This window comes from Bidens hawaiensis, unplaced genomic scaffold (genome assembly GCF_021521415.1).
Source record: "Bidens hawaiensis isolate Kalapana, Puna unplaced genomic scaffold, B.hawaiensis_p1.1 tig00012141_1, whole genome shotgun sequence".
Taxonomy (NCBI): domain Eukaryota; kingdom Viridiplantae; phylum Streptophyta; class Magnoliopsida; order Asterales; family Asteraceae; genus Bidens; species Bidens hawaiensis.
In genome coordinates, this window is record NW_027491978.1 from 465,050 (window position 1) to 492,317 (window position 27,268).

Genomic DNA, 27,268 nt, shown 5'->3' on the forward strand with positions numbered 1-27,268 from the left:
ACAAAACTTGGAGGTAAACTCCTGGGTTTTCTCAAGTCCCTTCGCCTGAGTAGGAGGATCCTGAACAACAGGGGCATCATCTTTTTTCTGTTTCTTACTGGCCCCTGCGCCAGTTTTCCCTTTAGCCTTACGCTTTAGTTGGGGCACCTCAGCCTCCTCCTCCTCCTCCTCTTCCGCGAGCTCCAGCTCGTAGTTCTCAAGCGCGTCTACAATACACGCAACAGAAAGGTTAGCCAAATCTGGTATTATAAAGGCATAAGCATAAGTACAAAGGCTTACCAGGCGCGTCGCTGTCAAAGCGAAATCCCAGATCAACAGGGATGAACATGTCATCGAAGCGATCGGGGAAGCCAACCTCCCCAGCGCCCAGCGCGACGGAGCCACCCTCCATATGCTCATCATAGGCGGCGTGGACATACTCCTTGCTGACTGCACAAAACAAGTCAAATGAAATCAGCAAAACGAATTATATTCGCGCAGAAGTAATGCAATGAGATTAACTTACACAAGCCGTCAACTTGGATAACGGGCTCAGTCGCGCTGTCGGCCCACCTCCTGCTCATACCAACCCCCACCAGCGCCTCCTCGCAAATGTTCTTGGCGGGGGATGGTTCGGCAGTCAACTTTTTTACCCAGGCGCCAGTTGGGTTCTTGAAGACACCCACATTCGCAGGCGCAGAAGAGATCGCGCGCATGGTCATGCGGATGGAGATCACACCAGCCCTGATATAGAAAAATCTCTCAGACCAGTCATGAAGGCTCTTGAATGAAACAGTGCAGCACTTGACCTTTTGACTGCGAGGAATAAATGAGAACAAAGAATCTTGGATCTTGGGCTTATAAAAAAACTGAAAGCGCCGAGGGGTGGGCTCCTCGCGCTGAGATTTGCACATGAACTCAAAGTGAGTCATGCGCACGAGTCCAAACGGATGGACTTGGGATATATGAATCCCATAAAACCTAAGCAGCGCACCCACAAACCTTGTCATCGGGAGACGAAGGTTGCAGTGGGTGAAAAAATGGCAATAAAGGGATATATAGCCGGTGGGCGGGTCCGCCGCCGTTTGCCCGGCCGCCGGCAGCATGCAGCCATACTCAGGGAGAAAACCCTGAGAGGCGATAAGGCTGTCAAAATCGGACTGCCTCAGTTTACAGGGGATCTCATCCCACTTCTTCACTGCCTTGGTCTTCCCTACCTCTTCCGATGAGGCCTCAGCAGCCATCTTCCCCTTGCCGGTCTTCTTCAACATAGACATTACTAACGATTTTACACGGCGATTGCTGGGAGAGATTGTGTTGTCTGGGCTATCAGACATACAACAGAGTCAGGCACAAGTTGTTTCTAAAGAACGGAAATCTGAAAGATAGGCACTTAATCGGAATAAAGAAAAGCTCTGAATAAACAACAAGGAAGATGAAGGATAAAAAACTCAAAGGGCTTGCTTTTATAGGCCCAGGAGAGAGAAAAATTGGTACTGATCGGACTTCACGCGCCCCAACTCGCAGGTGTAAGCCAACGCGAGCGCGACACGTGTCCCTGACACTGTGTGAGGGGACACGAAAAGAAACGATACAGGTGCTGCCAGAGTTCACGCGCCACCACTCGCAGGTACGGACCAACGCGAGCGCGACACGTGTTCCTGACACTATGTGAGGGGACATGAAAGGCAAATGTAGCACCTCGAGCACACGAAAAGTCTGACACGTCTCCATCACTGACGCATGTCAGCAACAACCAACCACGTACATGGACGATTCGTTTCAACCAAAAGGATAGAATTTCGCGCAACGATGAATAATAAGAAGAAAAAGACAAAACCCTATTAAAAGAGCAAACTATTAAGTCTAATATCTATCTTACCTCGCTCGCGCGAGACAAGACACACATTAGACTGGGGGGGCTTGAAGAGGTATGTACCCGCCTCAACACCGAGCGAGGCGGGTCAACCCAAGATATTATGAAGGCACAAAGCCAAAACCTATGCGCATGGCGCATATCACATATGCTCATGCATCACATGCTCAGGCATCACATATGCTCATGCATCACATATGCTCAGGCATCACATATGCTCACGCGTATCACATGCTCACGCATATCACATCCGCGCGTGGCGCATCCGCGCGTGGCGCATATCACATGCTTGTGCATATCACATCTGCGCAGGAAACATCTGCGCGTGAGAATAAAGAGAAGACCTCGCGCATCCTCAGGATAGGCGCATATCACACATGCACATAAACAACCTCGTCCTTATCCAAATCAGGATTAGGGCAACCTTGATTGTGCACGTCAGACAACCTTCCAGAAGGTATCTTTTTAAGGAATAAGAATATGCTGATGTTGACAGCTGCCAATGAAAGGTGGACAACTCAGCAAAACCCATGTGCAATAATCAATGAAAAAGCACCAGGTGTCCCAAGGACACGTGGCGCGAAGCAATAGGAGGAGGCAAAAAAGGCCCTAATTGGGTCTGAGCCCAATCATTGGAAACCCTAGCACTATAAATACCACATCAACTCCACAAGGAGAGGTACACCCTATTACACAGTATTCAGCTATATTAAGCAATACACTCCAATTTCCTTACTCTCAGATTATTATCTTCTCCTACAAACTCTTATTCTCACACCGGAGGGTTACCCCAAAGAGGACCCCTCTGTCCCTTTCTGAGGGGTAAGTTTACGGTGCTGTTCATTTTGTAGGTGGAAGAATCCAGATTCCAGAGAACCATCGGTGAAATAGCATAATCACACCCGAGGAAAGTAGATCGTCTACCAGTGAGTCGATCCACGTTTCTTCAACTATTGTTGTGTGCTATGAATACACAAAAACAATTCATAACCTACTGCCTTTGATTTTGATCAGTACTGAATTTATTGTTTCGGTATCCATATCTGTGCCATTAAGTGATACCAAAAACATGAAAAACAAATACGGGTATTGGTGGTATTCGTATCCTGTACTTTAGGATAGTTGATTGAAAGTTCAAATCCGTTTCACAACCCCCCGCAACGCGGGTGGTCAAAATACTAGTTATGTAAATTTAAGATTGTATTTTAGATTATCTGTTAAATAACATTCGTTTCTTTAATTAACGTTTTGATGATTCGTTTCTTTAATTAACTTTTTGATGTTTCGGTCCAAATGTTGTTATTATTCTAACATGTCACTTTGATGATTCGTTTCTTTAATTAACCTTTTGATGTTTCGGTCCAAATGTTTATTATTCTAACATGTCACGACACATGAGTTAATATGTTCAACGTGTGTATGCGGTTTAACAATTTTAGGAGTTAATGTGTTTCTTTAATTAACTTTTTGACGTTTCGGTCTAAATGTTGTTATTATTCTAACATGTCGCGACACCTGAGTTAATACGTTTAAAGTGTGTACGTGGTTTATCGATTTACGAGTTAATGCGTTCAACATGTATGTGGTTTAACGCTTTCAACTTTTCAGCGTATAGGTCCGAATATTAGTTTACTTAATAGAATTAAGTAATCTAATTTTAAATTATTAATCATGTATAGATGAGAATAGCTTGACTTCAATTGTCTCAAGATTTTCTTACATAATTTAATTATTTTCTTTTTAATGACACATGTTGCACCTATTCCTATTTTACACTAATAATACTGAAGTACGTGTTAACTCAAATTTAAACCTTAAAACCTCCCGTTTAAAACAAAAAACAAATGACTCTACCCAATGGGCTAGAGGCATATTAACACCCTCATTCATTTACCACTCAAACCAAACGTATCACAAACCAAACAAATCACTACTAGAATAATTAAAAAAAAAAGGTAAAGTAAACCGTTAGCGGTTAAAACATCCATCATGTGTCTCAAACAAGCAACACAAAATACTAAAAAATAAATCAAACAAGCAACACAAAATAAATAGAAAAACACACAACTAATCTGATCTTTATTTAGTTGCTAGGGTTGCTCCTGAATGAACCCAAAGCCTTGATGGCTGCAGCCTGGTGATATGCTGCTGTAGCCATTGCTCCAACAAACGGTCCCACCCAGAAGATCCACTGCATTCAAACACAATATGCAGAATGTAAAGTACAACTAATAAATGCACAACCAAGAAAACTCCACACCATCAAAACACAAGAAAAATGAATGGCTATTTGAGTAACCTATACAAAAAGTGATCAAACGGGGCCATATGATAGGTGGAAAATTGTCATATGGATCGCATTAAGGCTATGTCATACAGCTTGTAGGATGTGTTTCACTGACGAAAAATAACTAATTTTGTCACTGACACAGTCATACGACTAGTATGACCGTTTCTCGCCGTATCATACAGCCCGTATAGATTATGGTCTACACTAACCGGTCATATGACCGTATGAGGCCCGTATGACCATTTTTCTTCCTCATACTACGGTCTATGGTTTGTATGATAAGTTATCTTGTTATCTTGTTTCTATATAACATCAATGTTGTATCCCTAAAAGGTGTCTAAAATTTTTTATTACAATAAAATAAAATAAAAATTCAGTTGTACTTATTACAATAAAAAGTTGTACGGTATATTGTTACTCAAATGATTTAAACAAATAATTATTCGGTTAATCATGAAAACATCATCACCTGTTCAAACAAATATTTCAAAAATTTTGTGTTGCTTACAAAATAATTTAAACACATAATTCGGTTCATTTTGAAAATGTGAACCTGTTCAAACAAGTATTACAAAAAAATTATAACTTTGTGTTGTTTACTTAATAATTTAATAAACTTATTAATTTGGTTAATTTTGTGTTGTTCAAACAAATATTTTTACATAATAATAATTTTGTGTTATTTCCTTAATAATTTAAAAAAAAATTAAATTTAGTTAATTCGGCTAACTTTGCAAAACATGACCACCTGTTCAAAGTAACTAATATTTCAAGAAAAATAATAACTTGTGTTATTTACTTAATAACTTATTAATTCCGTTAATTTTGTGTTCTTCATAGAAATATTAATAATAATTTCACAAATTTTTGCAGCACCACTGTGTTCTGTGTAGATAATAATATATTTTATTTTTTAACCATGAACTATAAAATGGTTTTTAAAACTTGCTTACCGGAGATACCGGCGGTGCAGTAAACAAGTATGAAGATCATGCCACCAAAGGCCCAGGCGATGCCGAGAGTACCAACGCCGCCACATGGGTCGGTCTGGTTTTGGTGGCCAATGACGGTGGCGACGGTGATGTAGAGGAAGAGTAAGGTGGCGATGAACTCAGCTATGAGTGCTCGGTAATATGACCACAGCTTCAGCTCCGCCGTGTCAAACAGCGGTGCCGGCGGTGGGTCCACGTAGTCTTTCCTTGGTGTTTCTCCGATGTCGGTCACTTCTTTTGTCATGGTTTGGTTTCTCTGTCTAGAACCTAGGATTCCGAGGTGGTGGTTTTACTTTTGGAGGTGATGTGATGAGTGTCATGGGAAAGAGGGTGAGTTGGCTTTATATCAGTGGATAAGTGTGAAGGTGTCAAGTCGGGATAAATTATGGAATTTGTGGATAAGTAACGGCTTCTTTTGAAAAACTTAAATATTGAACTAGGATCTACCCATGTGATGGAACATATATATATAAAACATCATCATCATCATCATCATCATCGTACTCAGTATATCGCATCAATAGCAGAGCTAAAGTAGGGTCTGAGGAGGGTAAGATGTAGACAGCCTTACCTCTACCCCATAAGGATAGAGAGGCTGCTTCCGGTGAGACCCCCGGCTCGATAGTAGTTTTGCATCAAGCCTTGGACATAAGGCACATAGCACTCAATCATCGGGACACCGGCTGATCGGTGCATGTACCCTTGTCTTTCGGCTATCAACGCCACTACATGATGCCTGATTAACCGTCCGTCACTTTTAACGTTATTTTCACAAGATTAGTAAAATAACGTCAAAATTAGTGCAATTTCACTTTTGCCCACCCGAGGGTTCACACATATATACATCATATGTGCGCACCGCAAGCAGGGATAATATATATAAAACATAATATATATATATATATATATATATATATATATATATTTAAAATCATATAAATTTATTGAAATGTGAATGTTGTTTTTGTATATAAATAATAATTTTACATGAATTAAAAGACATTATAACTTATTTTAATTCAAATACAAAAATATACAAAGCTAACAAAGTTAAATGAAAAGTTAAAACATTTTATAACTGATACCATGAGTACAATAAGCAAACAAATGAAATTAGTCTAAAAAACGTCTCCAAATCTTATAATATAACAATAAAAACATATCATTTTATTTATTTATTAATCAATAAATGGTAAAAATAATCATTCTTTTTTGACACATTCTCCAACTTAGGAGTTATAAGTTTGACACCATATGTCGTTTTGCCATCAACTACATCTTTAACAACACCATTAAACATATTGGTCTTCTCTTTCATATTTGATGTTTTACACTTAATTGCTAACATGCTAGATTCATCATTAACATCAAACACATCCACAAGTTTCCTCTTTGGTATATCATCAAATGGTGTAATTTATTACTTCTTCAAATTATTTTCATCCTCAAATTCAATATATGATTAACATTTATTGACTAATAAAGGAATGATATGTTTTCATTGTTATGTTTTAATATTTGAAGAATTTGATTTTTTATATTTATTTATTTTTTTATTTGGAGACTAATATCCTTTGTTTGTTTAATAGTTTTTTTAAAAGATTTTTATTTGGACGCTATGGGTGGAAGTATAAACAATGTTAATTAAACACACAAGGGGGTATATTATCCTCAAATCTGGTAAGATGCCAGACCAGTGGAGGAGCAGCGTTGTAGTTCCTATCTATAAAAACAAAGGCGACGCCCAATGCTGTGGTAACTACCGAGGAATCAAACTACTAAGCCATACTATGAAGCTATGGGAAAGAGTGATTGAGGTTAGATTTAGACGGGAAACTCAGGTTACGATGAACCAATTTGGCTTCATGCCAGGGCGTTCCACCAAAGAGGCGATACATCTTTTAAGAAGATTGATGGAAAAGTATAGGGAGAAGAAGCGTGACCTGCATATGGTGTTTATTGACCTAGAAAAGGCCTACGACAGCGTGCCACAACAAGTGCTCTGGGAGTGCTTAAAGGGTAGAGGAGTCCCGAGGAAATATATAGAGATAATTATGGATATGTATACTAGGAACGCAACAAGTGTCCGTACGCCCGTGGGGGATACTGACTTCTTCCCCATAGAGGTAGGCCTCCACCAGGAGTCAGCGTTGAGTCCTTTTCTTTTTGCAGTAGTCTTGGATGAGCTGTCAAAGTCGATTCAGGGGACGCTCCCATGGTGCATGATGTTCGTAGACAATATTGTGTTACTTGCTGAGAGAAAACAAGACCTTAACAGAAGGCTAGAGGAGTGGCGAACAACCTATGGAACAAAAGGTTTACGGATTAGTCGCTCTAAGACGGAGTACCTACATTGTGATTTTGGTGGAGTAAATGACAATGAGGACGCCCAGATCACCATTGAAGGGAAACCGCTTCCACAGGTAACGAAGTTTAAGTATCTAGGATCATTCGTTCAGAGCGATGGGGAATTAGACAGTGATGTGACACATCTAGTTCAGGCAGGATGGTGTAGATGGAAGGCAGCCACAAGTATATTATGCGACAAGAGTTTCCAACTAAACTAAAGGGAAAGTTTTATAAGGTAGCAGCTAGACCTGCAATGCTATATGTAACAGATTGTTGGCCAATCAAGAAGGCACAAGTGCGGAAGATGGAGGTAGCAGAGATGAGAATGCTACGCTGGATGTGTGAGCACACAATGTTAGACCGAATAAGAAACGTTGTGTTTCGACAGAGATTAGGGATAGCTAACATATCAGACAAGATAAGAGAGTGGAGATTGAGATGGTTTGGACATATGAAGAGAAGACAGACGATGAACCCGGTTAGATCCATAGAAAACATTACTATATAGGGGAGGAGGGGTAGAGGACGACCTAAGTTGACGTGGGATGAGAGGATTAGGCATGATTTGATAGACCTAAATCTCTCAGAGGACATGGTTAGGGATAGGAATTCTTGGAGAAGTAAAAATAAAGTTAAGAACTTATAGGGAGAAATGAATACCTTAGGGGCCTATATTTACCTTATTTTGGTCACACACCATTATGGTATTTTCTTTTCATATATATATATATATATATATATATATATATATATATATATATATATATATAGGGGAATGTTAATATACAAATGAAATTAACGTGCTAAACGTGAGAATCAAGTAAAGTAATTATATATACAAGTAGAGTAATTATGTAATTACTCTATGATAATTACTCTATGATGTAATTACATAATTACTCTACTTGTATATATAATTACTCTACTTGATTCTCACGTTTTGCACGTTAATTTCATTTGTATTTGATCCAAACCCTATATATATATATATATAGCATTATTCTTTTTTACTACGTGCTACTATGAATTATACTATAGTTGAACTTCGATTTCATTTTATATTGCCGCATATATATGTAGTCAAGAGCCGAGGGTCTCTCTGAAAGCCACCTCTCTATCCCATTGGATAGAGGTACGGTGTGCCTACATCCCACCCTCCCCAGACCCTACTTATAGCTTTTCTATTGGTGGGACTCCACTGGGTATGATTGATTGATAAATTTGGGTATATATGATATATTTAGTTTTGGTTGGGTATATACGAAACTAAACCTGTAAATATATACAGACAAGTGAGCTTACGTGTCAGTAATAAATAGGCTGACGAGATTTGGCGGCACATAATCGAAAGCATGGTTAACAACATGAAGAAGCGGGGACCCGGTTCCCGTGCCAAAATCCATGCAATCTGAAAACTCGCCGAAGTCCTGCAATTTAGATGGAGACTTGAGCTCGTTCAGCAACACCTCTGGGTTATGAGGATACAAAGGACATAATTGTCATTTGCCCCAAAACAACAATCAGTACAAAAACTAGGCTTTCAGCATACCGAAAAAGGTTGTACAAAATCATACTAGTTATGTGCTGGGAGTATTATTACCTTGTGAATGCTTGCGAGAACAACAAAAGGGACAGCGTGCCTTTGAGCCGCTAGTGCAACCATATTTAACCCGACTGGAGCTATCACAACGCCATTTGCCATAACAACATGGGCTCCAACAATCACCTACCATCATAATAATATTCTAAAATGTAACTAAAACAAAAGAAAGCGGTTAAGTTGATGATGCAAGAAGTTAAATAAGTACCATGTTAACACGTGAAATCATGGCAAATACGGCAGAATCAGTAATTACTGTTGTCTGCAGTCCTCTAGCAACTAGTTCCTTTGCCAGAGTATGCCCTTGATATCTGTACAACAATAACTAGTTTAATAAGCTTGTAAAAAGAAAAGAAGAATATAATAACATCTCTTAATCAAACCTTGGAGCTCCCTCGGCTACAAACACCCTAAATGATCTTTTCTTTTCCTTAGCGGCGCAAAGAAATTCAATTACAGTTCCCGAACTGCCTAACGTTAATATAACCTCGCTGCAGATAGATAATTATAAAAGTAATAATAATGATACATACTACTTACTAGTTAACAAATATAAAAGATAATAATAATGATGTTGGGATGAAAAGAATACTTGTGATGAATATGCTCGACAGCCTGCTCAGCTATCAGTTCATGACAGGTGGCAATATCTTGAATAAGCTCATTGACAGCCTCAATGGCATTATGCTTTAGCTTCCGACTCCTTGAGTTTTTATCAGTAGCTGCATGCAGAGCATATATTAGAATAAGTGATAAAGCAGCATAATAAGAAGATTTAAGTTTGTAGAAATATTAGAAAGGTAAGTAGTAAGCTAACATTTATTAGTCATGTCTTCAGAATCACCAGCAGAAGATGAAGAGTGGTGAAGAGCTGCTGATGCTGCTGCTGCTGCTGCAGAAGAGAGGGGTGGAATGTCTTCTAGAAGAGTCTGCAAGGAAGGAGGCCTGAGGGTGGTTCTAGCGGCAGCGGCAGCAGCGGCGGCTGATACAAGTGGATGATTGTCTTCTTCATCGTCATCACTCAAGCCTTGTAAGTTCAAGCCGCCAATGGAAGCTGTCGTTAGTGAAACATCTTCCTCTCGAATGATATGCAGCACACGCCTCCCAATATTTCCAACAGCAACTTCTGCAGTTACATGTGGAATTGGTGTTTCAACTTTATTAGAATTAACGGCCGTAACAGTAAAAACCAAGTATATTTATATAATAAGAAGTAAGTAACTAACCGACGGGATTAGCTTTGGTGAGTTGTTCTCCGATAGCCTTAATGGCATGAATAAGAGCCCCAGCTTGATTAAGATTGGGTAGCCTCTGGTGGGAAATAACGGAGCGCAGAAGCTCAGCCGTGAGTTTGGCAGTGGTCTTTGAGCCCTCAATCTTACGCTTTTCAAGGTTGTTTAAGAAATCACTAACTAGGGCATGGGTGTCCGGCATGATGATGATTATCCTTTTACTTCGATAAAGATGATTCTTCTGTAAGTTATCCGGTCACAAATAATAAAACTATAATTTCAATCAACAATTAATACTTACCACCGTCGAATACTCAGATGAGGAGGAGGAGGAGTGGACCACCACTGTCGGTCGTCAAAGATATCAGAAGGTGAAAACAAGGGGAAGAGGGGAAACAACCGCTTCAATCAATTTTGTTAGGGTTTCAAAAGTTATGAGAAAAATTATCAAAATAAGCGTTTAAATACGTTTTTCAGGTTATAAGAGTCATTTTCAACAAATTCTCAAAATAAGTATTATAAACTAGTCGTGACGAATAGTTTATGATACCCACGATTGATTTGTATAACCAATTAAAACTTACCATATGTCTATAAACTAACAAATTTGATGAGGGTTGATGGTTCGGGTGTACTTTTCTCATTGGGTTTCTTGGAGTTTTTGATAGTGAGGGTACTGCTTTAACATGGTTTTCGAATAGAGCACCGGCTAAGGTAATTGCATCATGGAGTGTTTGCAATTTACTACTCATCACCGAGTCTCGGATTTGCATAGGCAAACCACCGACATACTTGTCAATCGCTCTTTCGAGTGGAGTAACCAAGTGAGGAACCAAGAGACTAAGCTCATGAAAGCGGTTGGAGTATGCAGAGTTGTCGCCACTCTCTTGCTTAAGTTCCTAAAATTCGGATTCGAGTTTTTTGAGTTCATGTTTTGGGCAAAATTTCTTCATCATGACTTCCTTGAGCTTGGTCCATGAGTATGCCATAGCCACTTCCGTCCCATTGGTGAACATTTCGCCATTCCACCAAGTACGGGCGGTTCCCTCGAACACGCTTGAGGCGTATGTGGTTTTCTTGGGTTCAGGGCATTCACAATGATTAAAAACGCTTTCCATCTTTTCGAACCATTGCAACAAGGTAGTGGCACGATTCTTGCCATGAAACGGAGATGGGTTGGCACCGGTGAAATTTTTCAAGGCAAAAGGAGTGGGGTTAGGTGTGGTATGAGTAAAGTGGGTTGGGTGGCTTGAATTTGAGTTATAAGTCCGGGAATCACAACGGTGATTTCTATAGCAACCATAGCGGCCATCCGACGACCGGGGTTCGTCTTGAAAGTGTGGCGTCGAAGGGGAGGCATTCTAATATAATAAAAGAGAAATGATATAAGTTTCATTTCTACTGTTTTTCACTGATGTACATAAAATTATACATCTTGTTAGCATCAAATAATCTCTAAAAACTGCAACTTCTATCAAATAACACAGCACAGAAAGCTACTTATCATAATAAAATACAATTTCAGGCAAACCCAAGCCCCAAACGAAGAAACAAGCGAAAAGACGAAGAAAAACAGAAGAAAACACAAGAAAAGCAAGAAACATGCCCCCATGCTTCTTAACACCAGAAAAGACAAAAATCTACAAGAAAATACAAATACTGTGAACATAAGCACGGGACCGTGCCTCTTGACCACGGGGGCCGTGGTCACCTTAAAAAAAAAGACAAAACGATTTTAGCACATGTCAATAAAAGCACGAGGGTGTACCTACCTAAGCATGGGGCCGTGCTTCACACTCCAGACTGCTTATAAGTAGTGGCTCATGTTGCATTGATCAAGTGTGCCTTGAAGAGAATTCTATACGATTTTCACTTATAAAAACACCTACTAACACTCATATTGAAGATCTAGTGAAGAGTTTGAAGGCTTGGAGGTCATCATCATCAACCATCATCATCATCCATCCACCATCATCATTAAGAAGGAAGATTCATCCACATTTGGTTATATTGTTCTAGTTTAATCATGTGTTTGTTATCATCATCCATTCTAATGTTCATAACCATGCTCATTATGAGCTAAACTCCATTTACTATCTAAAATATATGAAAAAGCTTTGTTTTACTTGATGATTATATAAAACATGTGGTTTAGTTTAATAAAGTACATGGCTATTTTGCAATTATATTTTGATGAGAAATGTTTCACCATCTTAATTCAACAATTCAAAGTTGGTGATTGTCAATTATATTGACAATCGTTCATGATAGATTCATGTTCTTGAAATAAAGAAAGAAATACTTTGATAGTTTATCGAAACATGGATTCTTATATTGTACTTATAAATGATGAGATATAAGTTATGATCTATTTATCTAGTTTTGCTAATTCTGAAATAACATCGCTAACGCGATTGCTTAGGTTATCATGCTAGTTAAAGAAATAATATGTTAACGGAATGTGTAATTATAACCTACTTAAATCAACCAAGGGGAGGTTGTGTGACTAAACTATAACCACCCGAAGTTGTTAGAATTAGTATTTGAGAAATCAAAGTCAATCATAATCTTTCTACTTTACTAAACTACTTGCCAACTCAAATTGACATTCTCGTGGTAGCATGACATTAGGAAAGGGTCGACTTTAAAATGCGCAGGTTACTTTATTTTATGTCATAGGATATGCTCACTTAGAAATGAGGGGCTATTCTGCCATATATTATTACGGTAAGTTTATCACATGTTTACTTTATAATCATCAAGGATAAATGGAGTGGATTCTTGATCTTAGATGGTAACCTTCATATAATGACATTATGCTTTAGCTTCCGACTCCTTGAGTTTTTATCAGTAGCTGCATGCAGAGACAATAAGTGATAAAGCAGCATAATAATAATAAGATTTAAGTTAGTAGAAATATTAGAGAGGCAGTTACATTTAGTCTTGTCTTCAGAATCACCAGCAGAAGATGAAGAGTGGTGTAGAGCTGCAGATGCAGAAGAGTGGGGTGGAATGTCTTTTAGAAGAGTTTGCAAGGAAGGAGGCATGAGGGTGGTTCTAGCGGCAGCGGCTGATACAAGTGGATGATTGTCTTCTTCATCGTCATCACTCAAGCCTTGTAAGTTCAAGCCGCCAATGGAAGCTGTCGTTAGTGAAACATCTTCCTCTCGGATGATATGCAGCACACGCCTCACAATATTTCCAACAGCAACTTTTGCAGTTACATGTGGAATTGGTGTTTCAACTTTATTAGAATTAACGGCCATAACAGTAAAAACCAAGTATATTTATATAATAAGAAGTAAGTAACTAACCGACGGGATTAGCTTTGGTGAGTTGTTCTCCGATAGCCTTAATGGCATGAATAAGAGCCCTGGCTTGATTAAGATTGGGGAGCCTCTGGTGGGAAATAACGGAGCGCAGAAGCTCAGCCGTGAGTTTGGCAGTGGTCTTTGAGCCCTCAATCTTACGCCTTTCAAGGTTGTTTAAGAAATCACTAACTAGGGCATGAGTTTCCGGCATGATGTCTACTTGAATGAAGATGATTCTTCTGTAAGTTATCCGGTCACAAATAATAAAACTATAATTTCAATCAACAATTAATACTTACCACCGTCGAATACTCAGATGAGGAGGAGGAGGAGTGGACCACCACCGTCGGTCATCAAAGATATCAGAAGGTGAAAACAAGGGGAAGAGGGGAAACAACCGCTTCAATCAATTTTGTTAGGGTTTCAAAAGTTATGAGAAAAATTATCAAAATAAGCAGTTAAATACGTTTTTCAGGTTATAAGAGTCATTTTCAACAAATTCTCAAAATAAGTATTATAAACTAGTCGTGACGAATAGTTTATGATACCCACGATTGATTTGTATAACCAATTAAAACTTACCACATGTCTATAAACTAACCAATTTGGTGAGGGTTGATGGTTCGGGTGTACTTTTCTCATTGGGTTTCTTGGAGTTTTTAATAGTGAGGGTACTGCTTTAACATGGTTTTCGCAAAGAGCACCGGCTAAGGTAATTGCATCATGGAGTGTTTGCGATTTACTACTCATCACCGAGTCTCGGATTTGCATAGGCAAACCACCGACATACTTGTCAATCTCTCTTTCGAGTGGAGTAACCAAGTGAGGAACCAAGAGACTAAGCTCATGAAAGCGGTTGGAGTATGCGGAGTTGTCACCACTCTCTTGCTTAAGTTCCTAAAATTCGGATTCGAGTTTTTGGAGTTCATGTTTTGGGCAAAATTTCTTCATCATGACTTCCTTGAGCTTGGTCCATGAGTATGCCATAGCCACTTCCGTCCCATTGGTGAACATTTCGCCATTCCACCAAGTACGAGCGGTTCCCTCGAACACGCTTGAGGCGTATGTGGTTTTCTTGGGTTCGGGGCATTCACAAAGATTAAAAACGCTTTCCATCTTTTCGAACCATTGCAACAAGGTAGTGGCACGATTCTTGCCATGAAACGGAGATGGGTTGGCACTGGTGAAATTTTTCAAGGAAAAAGGTGTGGGGTTAGGTGTGGTATGAGTAACGGTGGGTTGGGTGGCTTGAATTTGAGTTATAAGTCCTGGAATCACAACGGTGATTTCTTTTGCAACCATAGATCCCATCCGACGACCGGAGTTCGGCTTGCGAGTGTGGTATCAAAGGGGAGGCATTCTAATATAATAAAAGAGAAATGATATAAGTTTCGTTTCTACTGTTTTTCACTGATGTACATAAAATTATTGCGTTTTAACAATTTTATAACCAGGAACGATTAGAACTAATATTCGTAACGGGGGGTTTTGTGCAAATTATAAATTATATAAGCGTAAAACTAAATAGCGGTAGTACAAATGTTTAGCATATAACTAAGGGATAAAATAACTAACTTAGAATAAACAATTATTAAAGATAGTTCCGACACAAGGGATATTTCATACTTTGATTCGAGTTGCGATCATCAATAATTATGGTGCAATGATTTTTATTATTAAAATATTTGTATCAATACTAAACGTCACGCCGTTCGGACGTTCACTCCATCTATGTCTAACTAAGCGTAGTTCATTAGTTAGAGCCAACTCGCTACCCTAAGCTCACGCCGTTCGGATCTTAATGTGCCAGTTGCATGTGATGAAAATATTAATTATCATTTAGTGTTCACGCCGTTCGGAATACTCAATCACATTGTATAATTTCTATAATGAGATTGAATTCATAGACAAATGCAAAACCGTCATTTGTTCCTTAGTTATCAAGATTAAAATCATATTTCATATTTTAACTTTGAAGAACGTCATTAGCATATTATAAAATTGATCAGGTTCATTAACAAACTAATTTGAATCCAAACAGAGTTTCGGATTTAAAGTTCAAGAAATTATACAAACGAAACCTTTCAACAATTAAATCACATAACTATTTCACATTCGAATCATAATACAAAATTGAGCCCTTAATGTCGAAACTAATAGATTATTAGCCTAACATAGTAATTAACATAACCAAATTAAACTTACAAAGTAAAGACATACTACTCGTGGGGTGTTCAGGAAGAGCTTCGGAACTCCCGGGAAGTGGTTTGGACCTCCTCGAGACTCCTGGAACCTCCTTGGCACTCCTATGAAGTTTATTTAGCTAATTAGAGAGAAGAGATGTGAGAAATGGTGTGATTTTGGCTGAAACTCGGGCTGCTATTTATTGCTGAAATCTGGAATACTTATGGGTCGTAATGTTTTCAACAGTATCCTTATGACCCATAAGAGTAACTTTTTATCTTATCTTATCTCCAACTCCAGATTTTAGGATTGTGTTTCCTACCGACAGTCTTTATGGGTCGTAAGGTTGATTTATGACCCATAAGTTTTATTTTTTAATGTCTTGATATTATCTATTCCGGATTTTCTGGATCTTGGTTGCACCGACGACGAATTTTGTGATACAATAATGACCGACGGTTCTTTATGAGTCGTAAGGGTGTTTACAACCCATAAGTGTCAACTAATGCTGGAAATCTTTATGGATCTTAAGTTTTAGCTGGACTTGAGTCTTCAAATCTTTACAGCCTATAAGTTTTGCCAGTGTCTTCTTTTTATCTTCAAGTCTTGTCTTTGCTTTTGATTTTCATTTCTTCCGGCTTCGTTCTTTCTATCGGTTGTTCATCAGTTTTCCTTCGGACCAAGTTGCTTCATTCCCATTTTGGACCTTGTTGCTTCATTCCCTAGTTTTGTTCGGTTTCTGAATTGTGTCCTTTTGGTTGTTATTTCTTGTTTATTTGGACTAATTCGTCATTCGAACCTACAAATCCATGTTACAAATAATTTAGTATTAAACTCAATGGATTTGTAATGAAAAGTGTATAAAATCGGGGATAAATGATATAAATAATGTGTATAATTTTACACACATTAGAGGTCTTCAATAAGCAACTGATTATGGGAAGGGACAAACCTGTCATTACTTGTCTTGAGTTCATTAAGGAGTATTTATTGAGAAGGATGGTTGTGGTTCATAAGACCATTGCTAAGTGCCAAAGATAAAAACAAAATCATAGAAAAAAAATAAATTACAAAATACAAAGCCGGGCTGCCTCCCGGTTAGCATTGAATTTACATGTCTACAGTTAGACAATATTTGATTTCCTCATGGTGGTCTAAGTGAAAACTTACCCACTAGGCTTTCAATATACGCTTGGTACCTTACATGCCCAGTCCATAATCGTTTTAGAGAGATTGGCATACCACTTGAATAATTGTTGTGAGGCCGCTTTTGATTCTTTGTCCAATATCTTCCACTCTGACCTTCTAAATTTGTATCCTTTGAAGGAGTTGTGTCTTTTACATGAACCACTGATGTATATAAAAATATACATCTTTTAAGCATCAAATAATCTCTAAAAACTGCAACTTCTACCAAATAATATAGTTCAAATAACTACTTATCATGTTAAAATGTATTTTCAGGTGATTCCAAGCCTCAAATGAAGAAATGAATGAAAAGCCAAAGAAAATCAAAGAAAACAACAAAACACCCCCCCCCCCCATGATTCATGGAACACGCCCCATGCTATCATGTGCAAGAAAAGACCAAAATCTGCAAGAAAAGACAAAATACTGGAAAGCTACACACGAAATCGTGCTTCAGAGAACATGGGGCTGTGGTCACCTTTCAAATAAGACAAAAGAAAATATAACAGACACCCAAAACTCGGGGCAGTGCCTCATGAAGCACGCCCCCATGATGAGTCAGCATGTACGATCTGAGAGAGCATCAAATACGAGTGGACAGGTGGACACGGGGTGTGCCTCCTGAGGCACGGGGCCGTGCCTGATCTTCCAGACTGCCTATAAATAATGGAGCATGATGCATTCATTTGGTGTGCTTGAAGAAGAATTCTATATGGGTTTCACTTATAAAAACACCCACATTACACTCATATTGAAGATCTTGTGGAGAGTTTGAAGGCTTGGAGGCTATCATCATCCATCATCATTGAATAAGGAAGATTCATCCACATTTGGTTAGATTGTTCTAGCTTGATCATGTGTTTGTTATCTTCATCTCTTTTAATGTTAATAACCATGCTCATTATGAGCTAAAACTTCGTTTACCATCTTATTTATATAAAGAAGCTTTGTTTTACTTGATGATTATATTAAATATATGATTTAGTTTAGTAAAGTACATGGTTATTTTGCACCTATCCTTTGATGAAAAATGTTTTATCACTTTAATTCAACAAATCAAGGTTGATGATTAACAATCATTCATGATTCACTCATGTTCTTGGAGACTAGAAATGGTAAAAAGAATACCTTGGTAACTTATTCAAGATAAAACATGGATCTTTATATTGTATTTAGAAATGATGAGATATAAGCTATGATCTATTTCTCTAATTTTGATAATTCTGAAATAACATTGTTAACACGATTGCTTAGGTTATCATGCTAGTTAAAGAAATCATATTTTAAAGGAATGTGTAATTATAACCTGCTTAAATCAACCAAGGGGAGGTTGTGTGACTAAACTATAACCACACAAAGTTGTTAGAATTGGTATTTGAGAAATCAAAGTCAATCATAATCTTTCTATTTTACTAAACTAATTGCCTACTTAAATTGACATTCTTGTGGTAGACATAAGATTAAGCAAGGGTGGACTTGAAAATATGCATGCTACTTTATTTTATGTCATAGAATATGTTCACTTAGAAATGAGGAGCTATTCTATCATATATTATTAGGGCAATTTTATCACATATTTACGTTATAATCATCAAGGAACAATGAAGTGGATTCTTGATCTTAGATGGAAATCTTCATATAATTGATTTACTCATTTAGAATTTCTCTTCTTGTTCACCTATATATTATATATAAGTTATCAAAGTTTGAAAATCACTTCAAAATGACTAAAATCTCTGATTGAATTAAAACGAAGATTTATTATTAGAAATATTTGTGTCCACGGATCGATACGTGGTTCTTACCAATACTATTCTACGTATACGATAGGTACACTTGCCTGTTTTGTGTGTGTTTAGTCTTAGTAGAAATCACTTTTATAAATTTAAAACACGATCTTGTGCGAAAGCTAAATTCCATCCTTTATATTTTAACCACGCACACAACACATCAACCGCACTTTCACTTTTTGATTCAACATCATTCTCTTCATCACCATAAGACATAGTACCATTGGCTAAATCCTGCTGGTCTCGTCTGATTTCGGCTATGTCCTCAGCAATCTGCTTCACCCAAGGCCTCATGTATTTTATCTCTTAGCTTGTATTTCTTTTATTTTTCCATCACCCATCGGTTATGTTCCACTATCATGTTCGTGATAGTATCGAGCTTAGATTTCAGTATATTTTGTTGCTCTTCAGCAATCGAATGAGGGTATTCATACTCACCTTCATCATGAGAATATTCATTATCATCTTCATCATTAGGATATTCAAAATCATCCTCATCATTCTTGTCCCAGTCTGGTTTAGTGTGTATAATCTCTTTATTAATTTTATTGGTCCGCCTACTCAATGCCTCAAGAGATTTCCTTTGTTGTTTGGCTTTCTTGTTGTTCTCAACCATCATATTTATCATTTTGTCAAGTTTGGATTCCACCGTGTCTTGGTAACTTGAGAAATAGGGCATCTCCTATTCATAGTTGTCATAATACGGCTCTTGATCATATTAGTCATCCATGTCTTATTGATAATCTTCATCATAATTCGATGATGTGTATTGTTCAGAGTGTGAATGATATGACAAAATCTCTTCATCTTCATAATATGTCATCATATATCTCTGCCCATGATGACGCTCTTGCCAATTTTGTGAAACTACTGGACAATCTCAATAGTGATACGGGCCTTCACAATAACAAAAATCACCATCATTGCTCATGGTGACGATAGCGTGCTCGGGACTTTGGATTTTATGTTAAAAATAATTTTCAAACTAAAATATCCAAGATAAAATGGAACATAAATAAACAAAACAAGAAAAATCTTTTTTTATTTTTGTAATTTGTATATATATTTTAGAAAAAGTCAAACAAACGATATATAAAACAAGCGCACTAGCTCCTCGGCAACAGCGCCATTTTGACGATCGTGCAGTACCGATCATGTGAAAACCTAATTTGACCTATAGACAGGTTAAGTCAGGTATCGGATGCAGAGGAGCATGTGGTTAATGTCATACGTTTGTTCGTTTATTTAATTATATATACAAAACAATTATAAAGAAACAATTATAGAGATTTGTCGAGTGCTGATCACACTAATATGTTTTGTTTAGAAGCAACGAACACTTAAACGAGTTTAACAATCAATGAGAATAGAATCACACATAGGGTTCAAGAATGCAACTAATTAGTAATTTCATGTTATTTAACACATTAGTAATTGATAACAAATCTGGTCTGATTAATCTATTCTTAGGCATCACCAATCGCTAACACGCAGAACTTGATATCAAATGGTCCCTGCCAACGTGACTCAACTAAGGCAATTTTATGCTTCATTGACCTAAACTAAATAACAAACCATATGAGACAAGTATCACAACAATTGGAAAACTAATCATTCCGATTGAAATAAAACTAAACCGACTTAATGCTCAACAATACCAAACATCAATGTTCAAACATCAAAAATCAATAACCACAATCATTCAGTTCTAATACATGAGAAAATACTGAAAAGTTACAATACTCTACATCTCAGGAATGACTCGAGAGGATCCAACTGCTCATGATATTTGATTAGTCTTCGGCTATTGATTTAGGATAATGAACTACGAACCCTGAGGTGATTAGACGTGATCCGAGGCTCCCAAAATCTCCCCATGTCGTCCCTAGACGGCTGGAAGTGAGGATAATGGTTTAGGGTTTGTAAAATAGAAAATGCAGGCCAAAACCCATGTATTCATGTTTTTTATGTCCATGCGTATCGCGATGGGCACAACCTCGTGTTTTCGCATAACGGGAGAAAACAAAACATCATTTTTAGATTCCTCTCGTTGATAAACCCAAAATTCAAATATTATGGGCCCCTAACTCATATTCTAGCACATGATATGCTCGTTTTACTTCTTAATCGCCTTTTTTCAACCAATCTTGTTCAATTTTAGCATCGGCTTCAGTTTTCTCATCCAAACTCTTCCTAAATCATTCTATAACATCCATCTTTACTTTATTATGCTTCCTATATCTTGGATCTTGTTTAATCATCGTCCTAATTGCTCCGAACTAGATCGTTTAAACATTGAACACTCGCAATCATAAAAGAACTCAAAGTAATCATGTTTTCCATATCTAAACTATTAAAATACATGAAATAACACATGTATGTACATGATTTATACCTGACCATCAGTTAGCCGTTGCTGTAGTTTTGGTGTACAAAAAAATTGACAAGTCTGACATGCTAAGTATTGGTTAATGTTGCACACTTGTGATACATATTAATTTTCCATATTACATGCTCATCAACACAAAGAAAATATATGCCTTGACTTGACAAAATTATGACAACATTAACCATACTACAATGGTTTGACAAAAGTGTACTATGTTTCATCCATTATAAACAGCCAAACAAACTCAATAAATAACAAACATCCATAATTAACACAAACTTGCCTTAACATGCATGCATTACTTTTTGATACATATATTATAAACAACAATATTACATAATAAACAAACTTGCATTAGTCATACTTGCATTAGGTTTTCAGTTAAATACATAATAGAAAATGAAAAACAACCATGAAATTCATAACACTTGTTTGAGCCTTTTGTTATATATTGTCAAATTTCTTCCAATGTTTTTAAGCTTTGAGTTCATCTTAGCCATGGTTCTTGCCTTTTCTTTATGTTCGTTAGTTGACTTCAAAAGGCCCGGTATAATAACACTATCTCTTTGACACATTGGAGGAGCAAGTGATAGAGCAAACCCACAGTTTCATCCATCCCAATATCACAATAGTTAGGTTAGAAATTGGAGCAACAACACATACAAGAACAATAATTAGGTTAGAAATTGAGAATTTAACAAATTGGTCTCATGCAACAATAAAAGCGTCGATCAGGTTTACACAATGTCCAAGAGGTTCGAATAATGGTTGGCGAACCACATGAGCAAACCACCATGGTTGATCGATGAAGGGGAAGCGAACAAGTTATTGATCGTCTGAGGTATAAGAGGGGATGACAATTATTGGTTGATTTGGGGATTTTAGGGTTTAGATGATATAAAAGGTGGAAGGGAAGGAGTTTAAAAGAAAAAAGAAAATAAATAAAATAAGTGAAGTTACTATTTTGCCCCTGACTCTAAAGGACAAATTAAACAGGGTTAGCAAAAAAAAATACTAAAATAGCAAGTTTTTGAAACATGGAGAAGTCAGTTGCGAAGAAGTAAAAAACGGTACTAAAACCGTGTAGTTGGACAAGCCACAAGTACTAAAATGACACTTAATTCTAATTCATAATACCATCCAAAATAAAATCATGTTTTTCCCCGTCGAGCTAAATATACTTTCATTTATGTATCTTAAAAAACCCACTAAATAATCATAAATATCTGCCATAGTCCATCTTTCATCTTCTTTCTTTTCAAAAACTACTTGTATCCATCCAAAAAAACTAAATCATCAAGTGTCATGGAAATTTATTAAGATGGTGATTGGACACAAATTCGGTCGGTTCCGGCTAGGCTATGTTTGTCAAGGTACCGGAGCTAAAAAATAGAGAAGATATAAAAATTGAGTGGACCAATGGGGTGGTGTTGGTCGGTAAACTCGAGCATTGGTAAAAATGAGCGTTGAGACGTTAAGTCTATGCGAATTCGGTCGGTTTCCATCACATTTGTTATGATATCAGAATAAAAACAAACAAAAAAAAACAAATTGTCATTTGGTTAGCTTCCGTTATGTTCGCTACGTTACCAGAACGAAAAAAAACCAAACAAACCAAATGCTATCGACAAGTATGGTGCCGCCAAGTGGCCCAATGATGGCTTAGCGGCACTAAACTTGTCTTTTATATATAATAATAATAGATAATGTGTCTAAAAATAAACCAATATGCAAATTTGCAATTGAGTTGGAGTAGGATCAAATAGTGTGTCTTTGTCATGGAAGGATTGAAGTAGATTTAATGTGTAACTAGGTAGAGATGTTCAAAACGGTTTGGGACTAGGAACCGGAACCGGTTCCTAACCGGTTCCTATATTCAAAACCCCATTTTAAACCGGTTCCAGGCTCGAACCGGTTAGGGAACCGAACCGGTTCTCTCACCCTCGGACCCCTAACCTATCTAACCGGTTCTTACCGGTTCCTAACCCGGTTCCTGTACTGTAACCGGTTCCAACCGGTTACAGTGTAAATTTTTTTTTTTTTCGTTTTTCGTTTGCGATTTGGATTCTAAACTACAATTCGTATTTGTATAACATGAAAAATAAAAAAAACAATTAACATAAAATTCATTTTATTTACTTTAAGAAGTTCAAAAAAAAAGGTTACATGTTTTAAAATCTTCAAAAACAAACTAACAAAACATTAAACTTATAAATATAAACTTGTGACATATTATTTCTAGAAAAGCCTTCTTGTTCGTTGTAATTATTGAGCGGCGACTTCTTCCTCGGAATTACTTGTAGAAATGCCTTCTTGTTCGTCGTGCACTCGAACATCAAGTGGTGTTTCATCTTCGAGAGTGGTTACGTGTTGAATACGATCGATTGAGTCCAAGTGATCCTTTAAGCAAATGCACATCTCCACCGACTCCGAATTTAGTCTTGTTCTTCTCACCGATATTACCCTGCCACTAAGAGAAAAAGCGGATTCCGAAGCTACCGTAGAAGCTTGGACGGTTAGTAAATCACGGGCCATGGTGGCAAGAATCGGAAACTCGGTTTCCTTTACCTTCCACCAAGCCAAAACATCAAAAGTGCCATATTCCTCTTCGGATAAACCGGTAGAGTAATCATTTGCACTATACCTTCCTAGTTCGCTTGAAGGGGTGTTACCCCTTTGTTTTTTAGCCGTTACGTTGCGAACGGTGTTCATAAGGCTAATCATGGGATCTCGTACTCTAGTAGCACTTGAACTTGATGAAGACCCCCCGGCATAGGCATGTGTATGTTTGACCCATATTTATTTAAATAAAAGTCATACATAAATTTAAAATTCAAGTTAAAATCATTTTTTGCCTCTGTTGAAAAGTTTGGGTCAACTTCATGCATATCTAAGGCTGAAAAAATTTCGTCTATCACACATTCAACCCCCGTAACATTTAACATTGGGTTTAAAGCGGCGGCGCAAGTAAAAACCGGTGGCAATTCAAGAAAGTATTTTTTTAATTTAAACTTCATTGGTAATATGATGTTTGAAAACATTGGACTTTTATTTTCAAATTCTTTAAGATTGTTAACCATTAAAAATAACTCCGAAAGAACCAAGGGACTTGTCGGATAATACGTTCCCGATAGTTTCGTAGTTGATGTTTTAAAAACTTCAAGAAAAGTCGATAAGTCATTGATAATTTCCCATTTCTCATTTGAAAAGGGGATTGCCAAATCATTCTCGGCAAGACTAGAATGAAACATTTGTAAAGTTTCTCTTTGTTCCAAAGCACTTTGAAACATTATGCAAGTGGAATTCCATCGATGAGGTACATCCCAATTAGCTCCCAAAGCTTTTCTTCCCGTATCTTTACAAAATTTTCTATATTCCATTTGTCTTTTTTTACTTTTCTTAAAAACTTCATGTATCATTAGTCTAAAATCGTTTATAACCGATGTAACCTCATCCGAAGCAAGTCCGTCTTGCACGATTAAATTAATGATATGTGCAACACACCTTGAGTGAAAAAATACACCATTGCAAATCGGCGTATATTTTAATTTTAATTTATCAACCGCCGTTGTATTATTCGACGCGTTATCAAATGCCATTGAAAATATTTTATTTTCTAGTTTATAAGTTTTTATAACATAATCTAAAATTTCAAATAAATTATCTCCCGTATGTGGATACTCAAAGAGTTCGAAAGCAATGGTGCGTTTCATCATTTCCACGATGACGGGTCTACCCAATGATCGGTGACACAAAGATAAGATTCGGGTAGACCATGTGGAGCCGACCAAACATCACTAGTTAAGTTTATTCCCGTATTTATATTTTCAAAATATGCAATTAGTACCTCTTTGGCCTTCTTCCACAATTTTAAACAATAACGTTTAAGAGTATGACGACTTACGTGAGTGTATTGTGGTTGAAGCGTATCTCGAATCATGGCGGTTAAGCGAGGGTTGTCGAAGTGGCTAAACGGCAAAGCTTCTTGAATCACAAACTTCGCCATACGATCTTGAACTCGATCAATTTGGTATGTAAATATTCCGCCTTCACTATCCATTTGCGTTTGTTGCGAATCGACGTTCTTTTTCAACGCCTTGCAATACGGTTTTTCGATGTGTTTCTTCAAATTTGAATTCGAAAGTGGGTTTAAATAAACCCCACAAAACTTGCACCGAGCCTTCAATGGATGGTCACTCAATTCAACCAAATCCCAATTGCACCAAATCTCTTGATTACGATTATGAGGTACAATACGAACGAAACTTGGTTCGGCGTTGGAACCTTGACCAACCGATGATTGTGAGGCAGCCATAACAACAAATATGAATATAGAAGAAGAGAAAACAAGAGATTAGAGAACTCAAAACGTTGTAATAGCGTTTTTTTGTATTTTTTTGCGTTCGGGTTTGCGTTTTGAGTGTTGTGATGAACCCATGACACCAAATACCTATTTATACTAGTAGTGGGGTGCTTGGGGGAGCCAAAAAACGGCTATTTTTGACCCCAACGGTCAAAAAACGGCCAAAAAACGATTTCCAACGGATATAATCGATCCAACGGCTAGAACCGGTTCCTAACCGGTTCCGGATGGTTCGGTTCCTACCCGCCCCCACTCAGAAATGCAAGAACCGGTCACGGATCATCGGGTTGAATCAGATAGGGTCCGGTTCCTACAAAAAACGAGTAGGAACCGGTTTGGGTCCTGTTCAGGTCCACCGGTTCGGTTCCAGGAACCGGTTTTTTTAATCATCTCTATAACTAGGTGGAATTATCTGCCGGTGGTTTTGCCTTTTGGTGTTGTGGGTTATCTTCTGGCCTAGGCCGGCCCTGATGGTTTTAATATAATCATTTTTGTTGGCAGTTTTACAAAAGTACAATACACAAATTTGCAATTGAATTGCCATAACATATATTTTAGTCAAAAGCTTATTAATTGTAGTCGACCAGTATTAATGTGGATGATGACTATGAAAATCACCAAGCCTAAAATTTCGTGTTTCTCATGTTTTAAATGACGTTTTACTTAACGTAATGCCATTTGTAATGGTTCAACGCTAGTGACACATCGTTCGAATAGTGTGTGGCCACGTGAACACCGCCTCTAAGGCATTTTGAACAAGGGCGTTTGAGTGGGTGTGGGATTGTTTAATTAATTTATAAGCCTTGATGGAGTAGGTGATTCGTTATGACGGAAGACAAACACCTTCACCATGAATTAAAATTCTAATCTGACTTTCGAAGCGTTTGACATGTGAATTATAATGCATTCCCCACTTTGAAAAGTGTCATTTACCTTTTGATCAATCTCTCTGGTGTACTTGTTCTAAGTCGCTATCTTGACCGAGCAAGATTCGAGCAACAGAGAAGAAAGCCGAACGTACGATAAATGGATATCCCGTTCACTCATCGAGTTTGATAAATGAAAAACAAGTCCGACGCCGCATCAGTTATTTTTTTTACTTGTAACTTGTAATTCAATAGCAACAATGGTAACAAAATATAATTAACGGTATGGTGTATTTGTTCAGTTGTTCGTTATGTAAGACGCATATCCCTGTTGTAAACAATGGCGAAGCTTGGGCATATTAGTATCAATGTTTTTAAAAATCTCATAAACGATGGGGTCTGAAAACGAATAAATTTACACTATGCATAAAAATTTTCGCCCGAAAAAGGATAAATGTACGCTACCAAGCAAAAAAGTGAGGGAGTCGGGGCCACCCCTGGCCCAAAATAAGCAATGCTAATGATTGTAACGACCATATAACAAAAACATAAAATATTTACAGTTTCAACGTGGGTGACAAAAGTGATGTGGAGTGGTAACATGGATTTAATACTACATCGGGCGGTAAAAAAGGAAACGGCAACGGGCTTCAACAAGAAAATGATACGACCCAAATGCTTTAATAAGGAAATAGTGGTCGGTCGGTAACGGACTAACATGGCATCAAATCACAATGCAGTGTTAATCATAGATCATAGACTACGTAGCCTTAAGTAAATAAAAATAACAATAATGATGCGACCCAAATGCTTTAACTCCCACACTACACCCTCCGAGTCAACTCAGTTCATTGTAAAC

At 37.5% G+C, this 27,268-nt stretch overlaps 1 protein-coding gene across 1 annotated transcript; it reads right to left on the reverse strand.

Moving 5' to 3' along the window:
- Window positions 1-8,784: 8,784 nt before the first annotated feature.
- On the reverse strand, window positions 8,785-13,974 carry LOC143540149 (uncharacterized). The gene is made up of 8 exons (XM_077033286.1): window positions 13,929-13,974; window positions 10,313-10,539; window positions 9,904-10,212; window positions 9,679-9,808; window positions 9,470-9,577; window positions 9,295-9,397; window positions 9,089-9,212; window positions 8,785-8,984 (listed from the first exon to the last, which is right to left on the reverse strand). Exons 2-8 carry the CDS (start codon window positions 10,518-10,520, stop codon window positions 8,785-8,787), a joined length of 1,182 nt encoding a protein of 393 aa, XP_076889401.1. The 5' UTR covers window positions 10,521-10,539; window positions 13,929-13,974.
- Between the last annotated feature and the right edge of the window lie 13,294 nt (window positions 13,975-27,268).

Excerpts from the sequence above, each read along its gene's own strand:
- LOC143540149 (XM_077033286.1), bottom strand. The coding sequence starts at position 10,520 with ATGCCGGACACCCATGCCCTAGTTAGTGATTTCTTAAACAACCTTGAA. Across the intron at positions 10,213-10,312 it reads CACCAAAGCTAATCCCGTCG|AAGTTGCTGTTGGAAATATT; the intron begins GTTAGTTACTTA and ends ATGTAACTGCAG. Across the intron at positions 9,809-9,903 it reads TGAAGACATGACTAATAAAT|CTACTGATAAAAACTCAAGG; the intron begins GTTAGCTTACTA and ends CTCTGCATGCAG.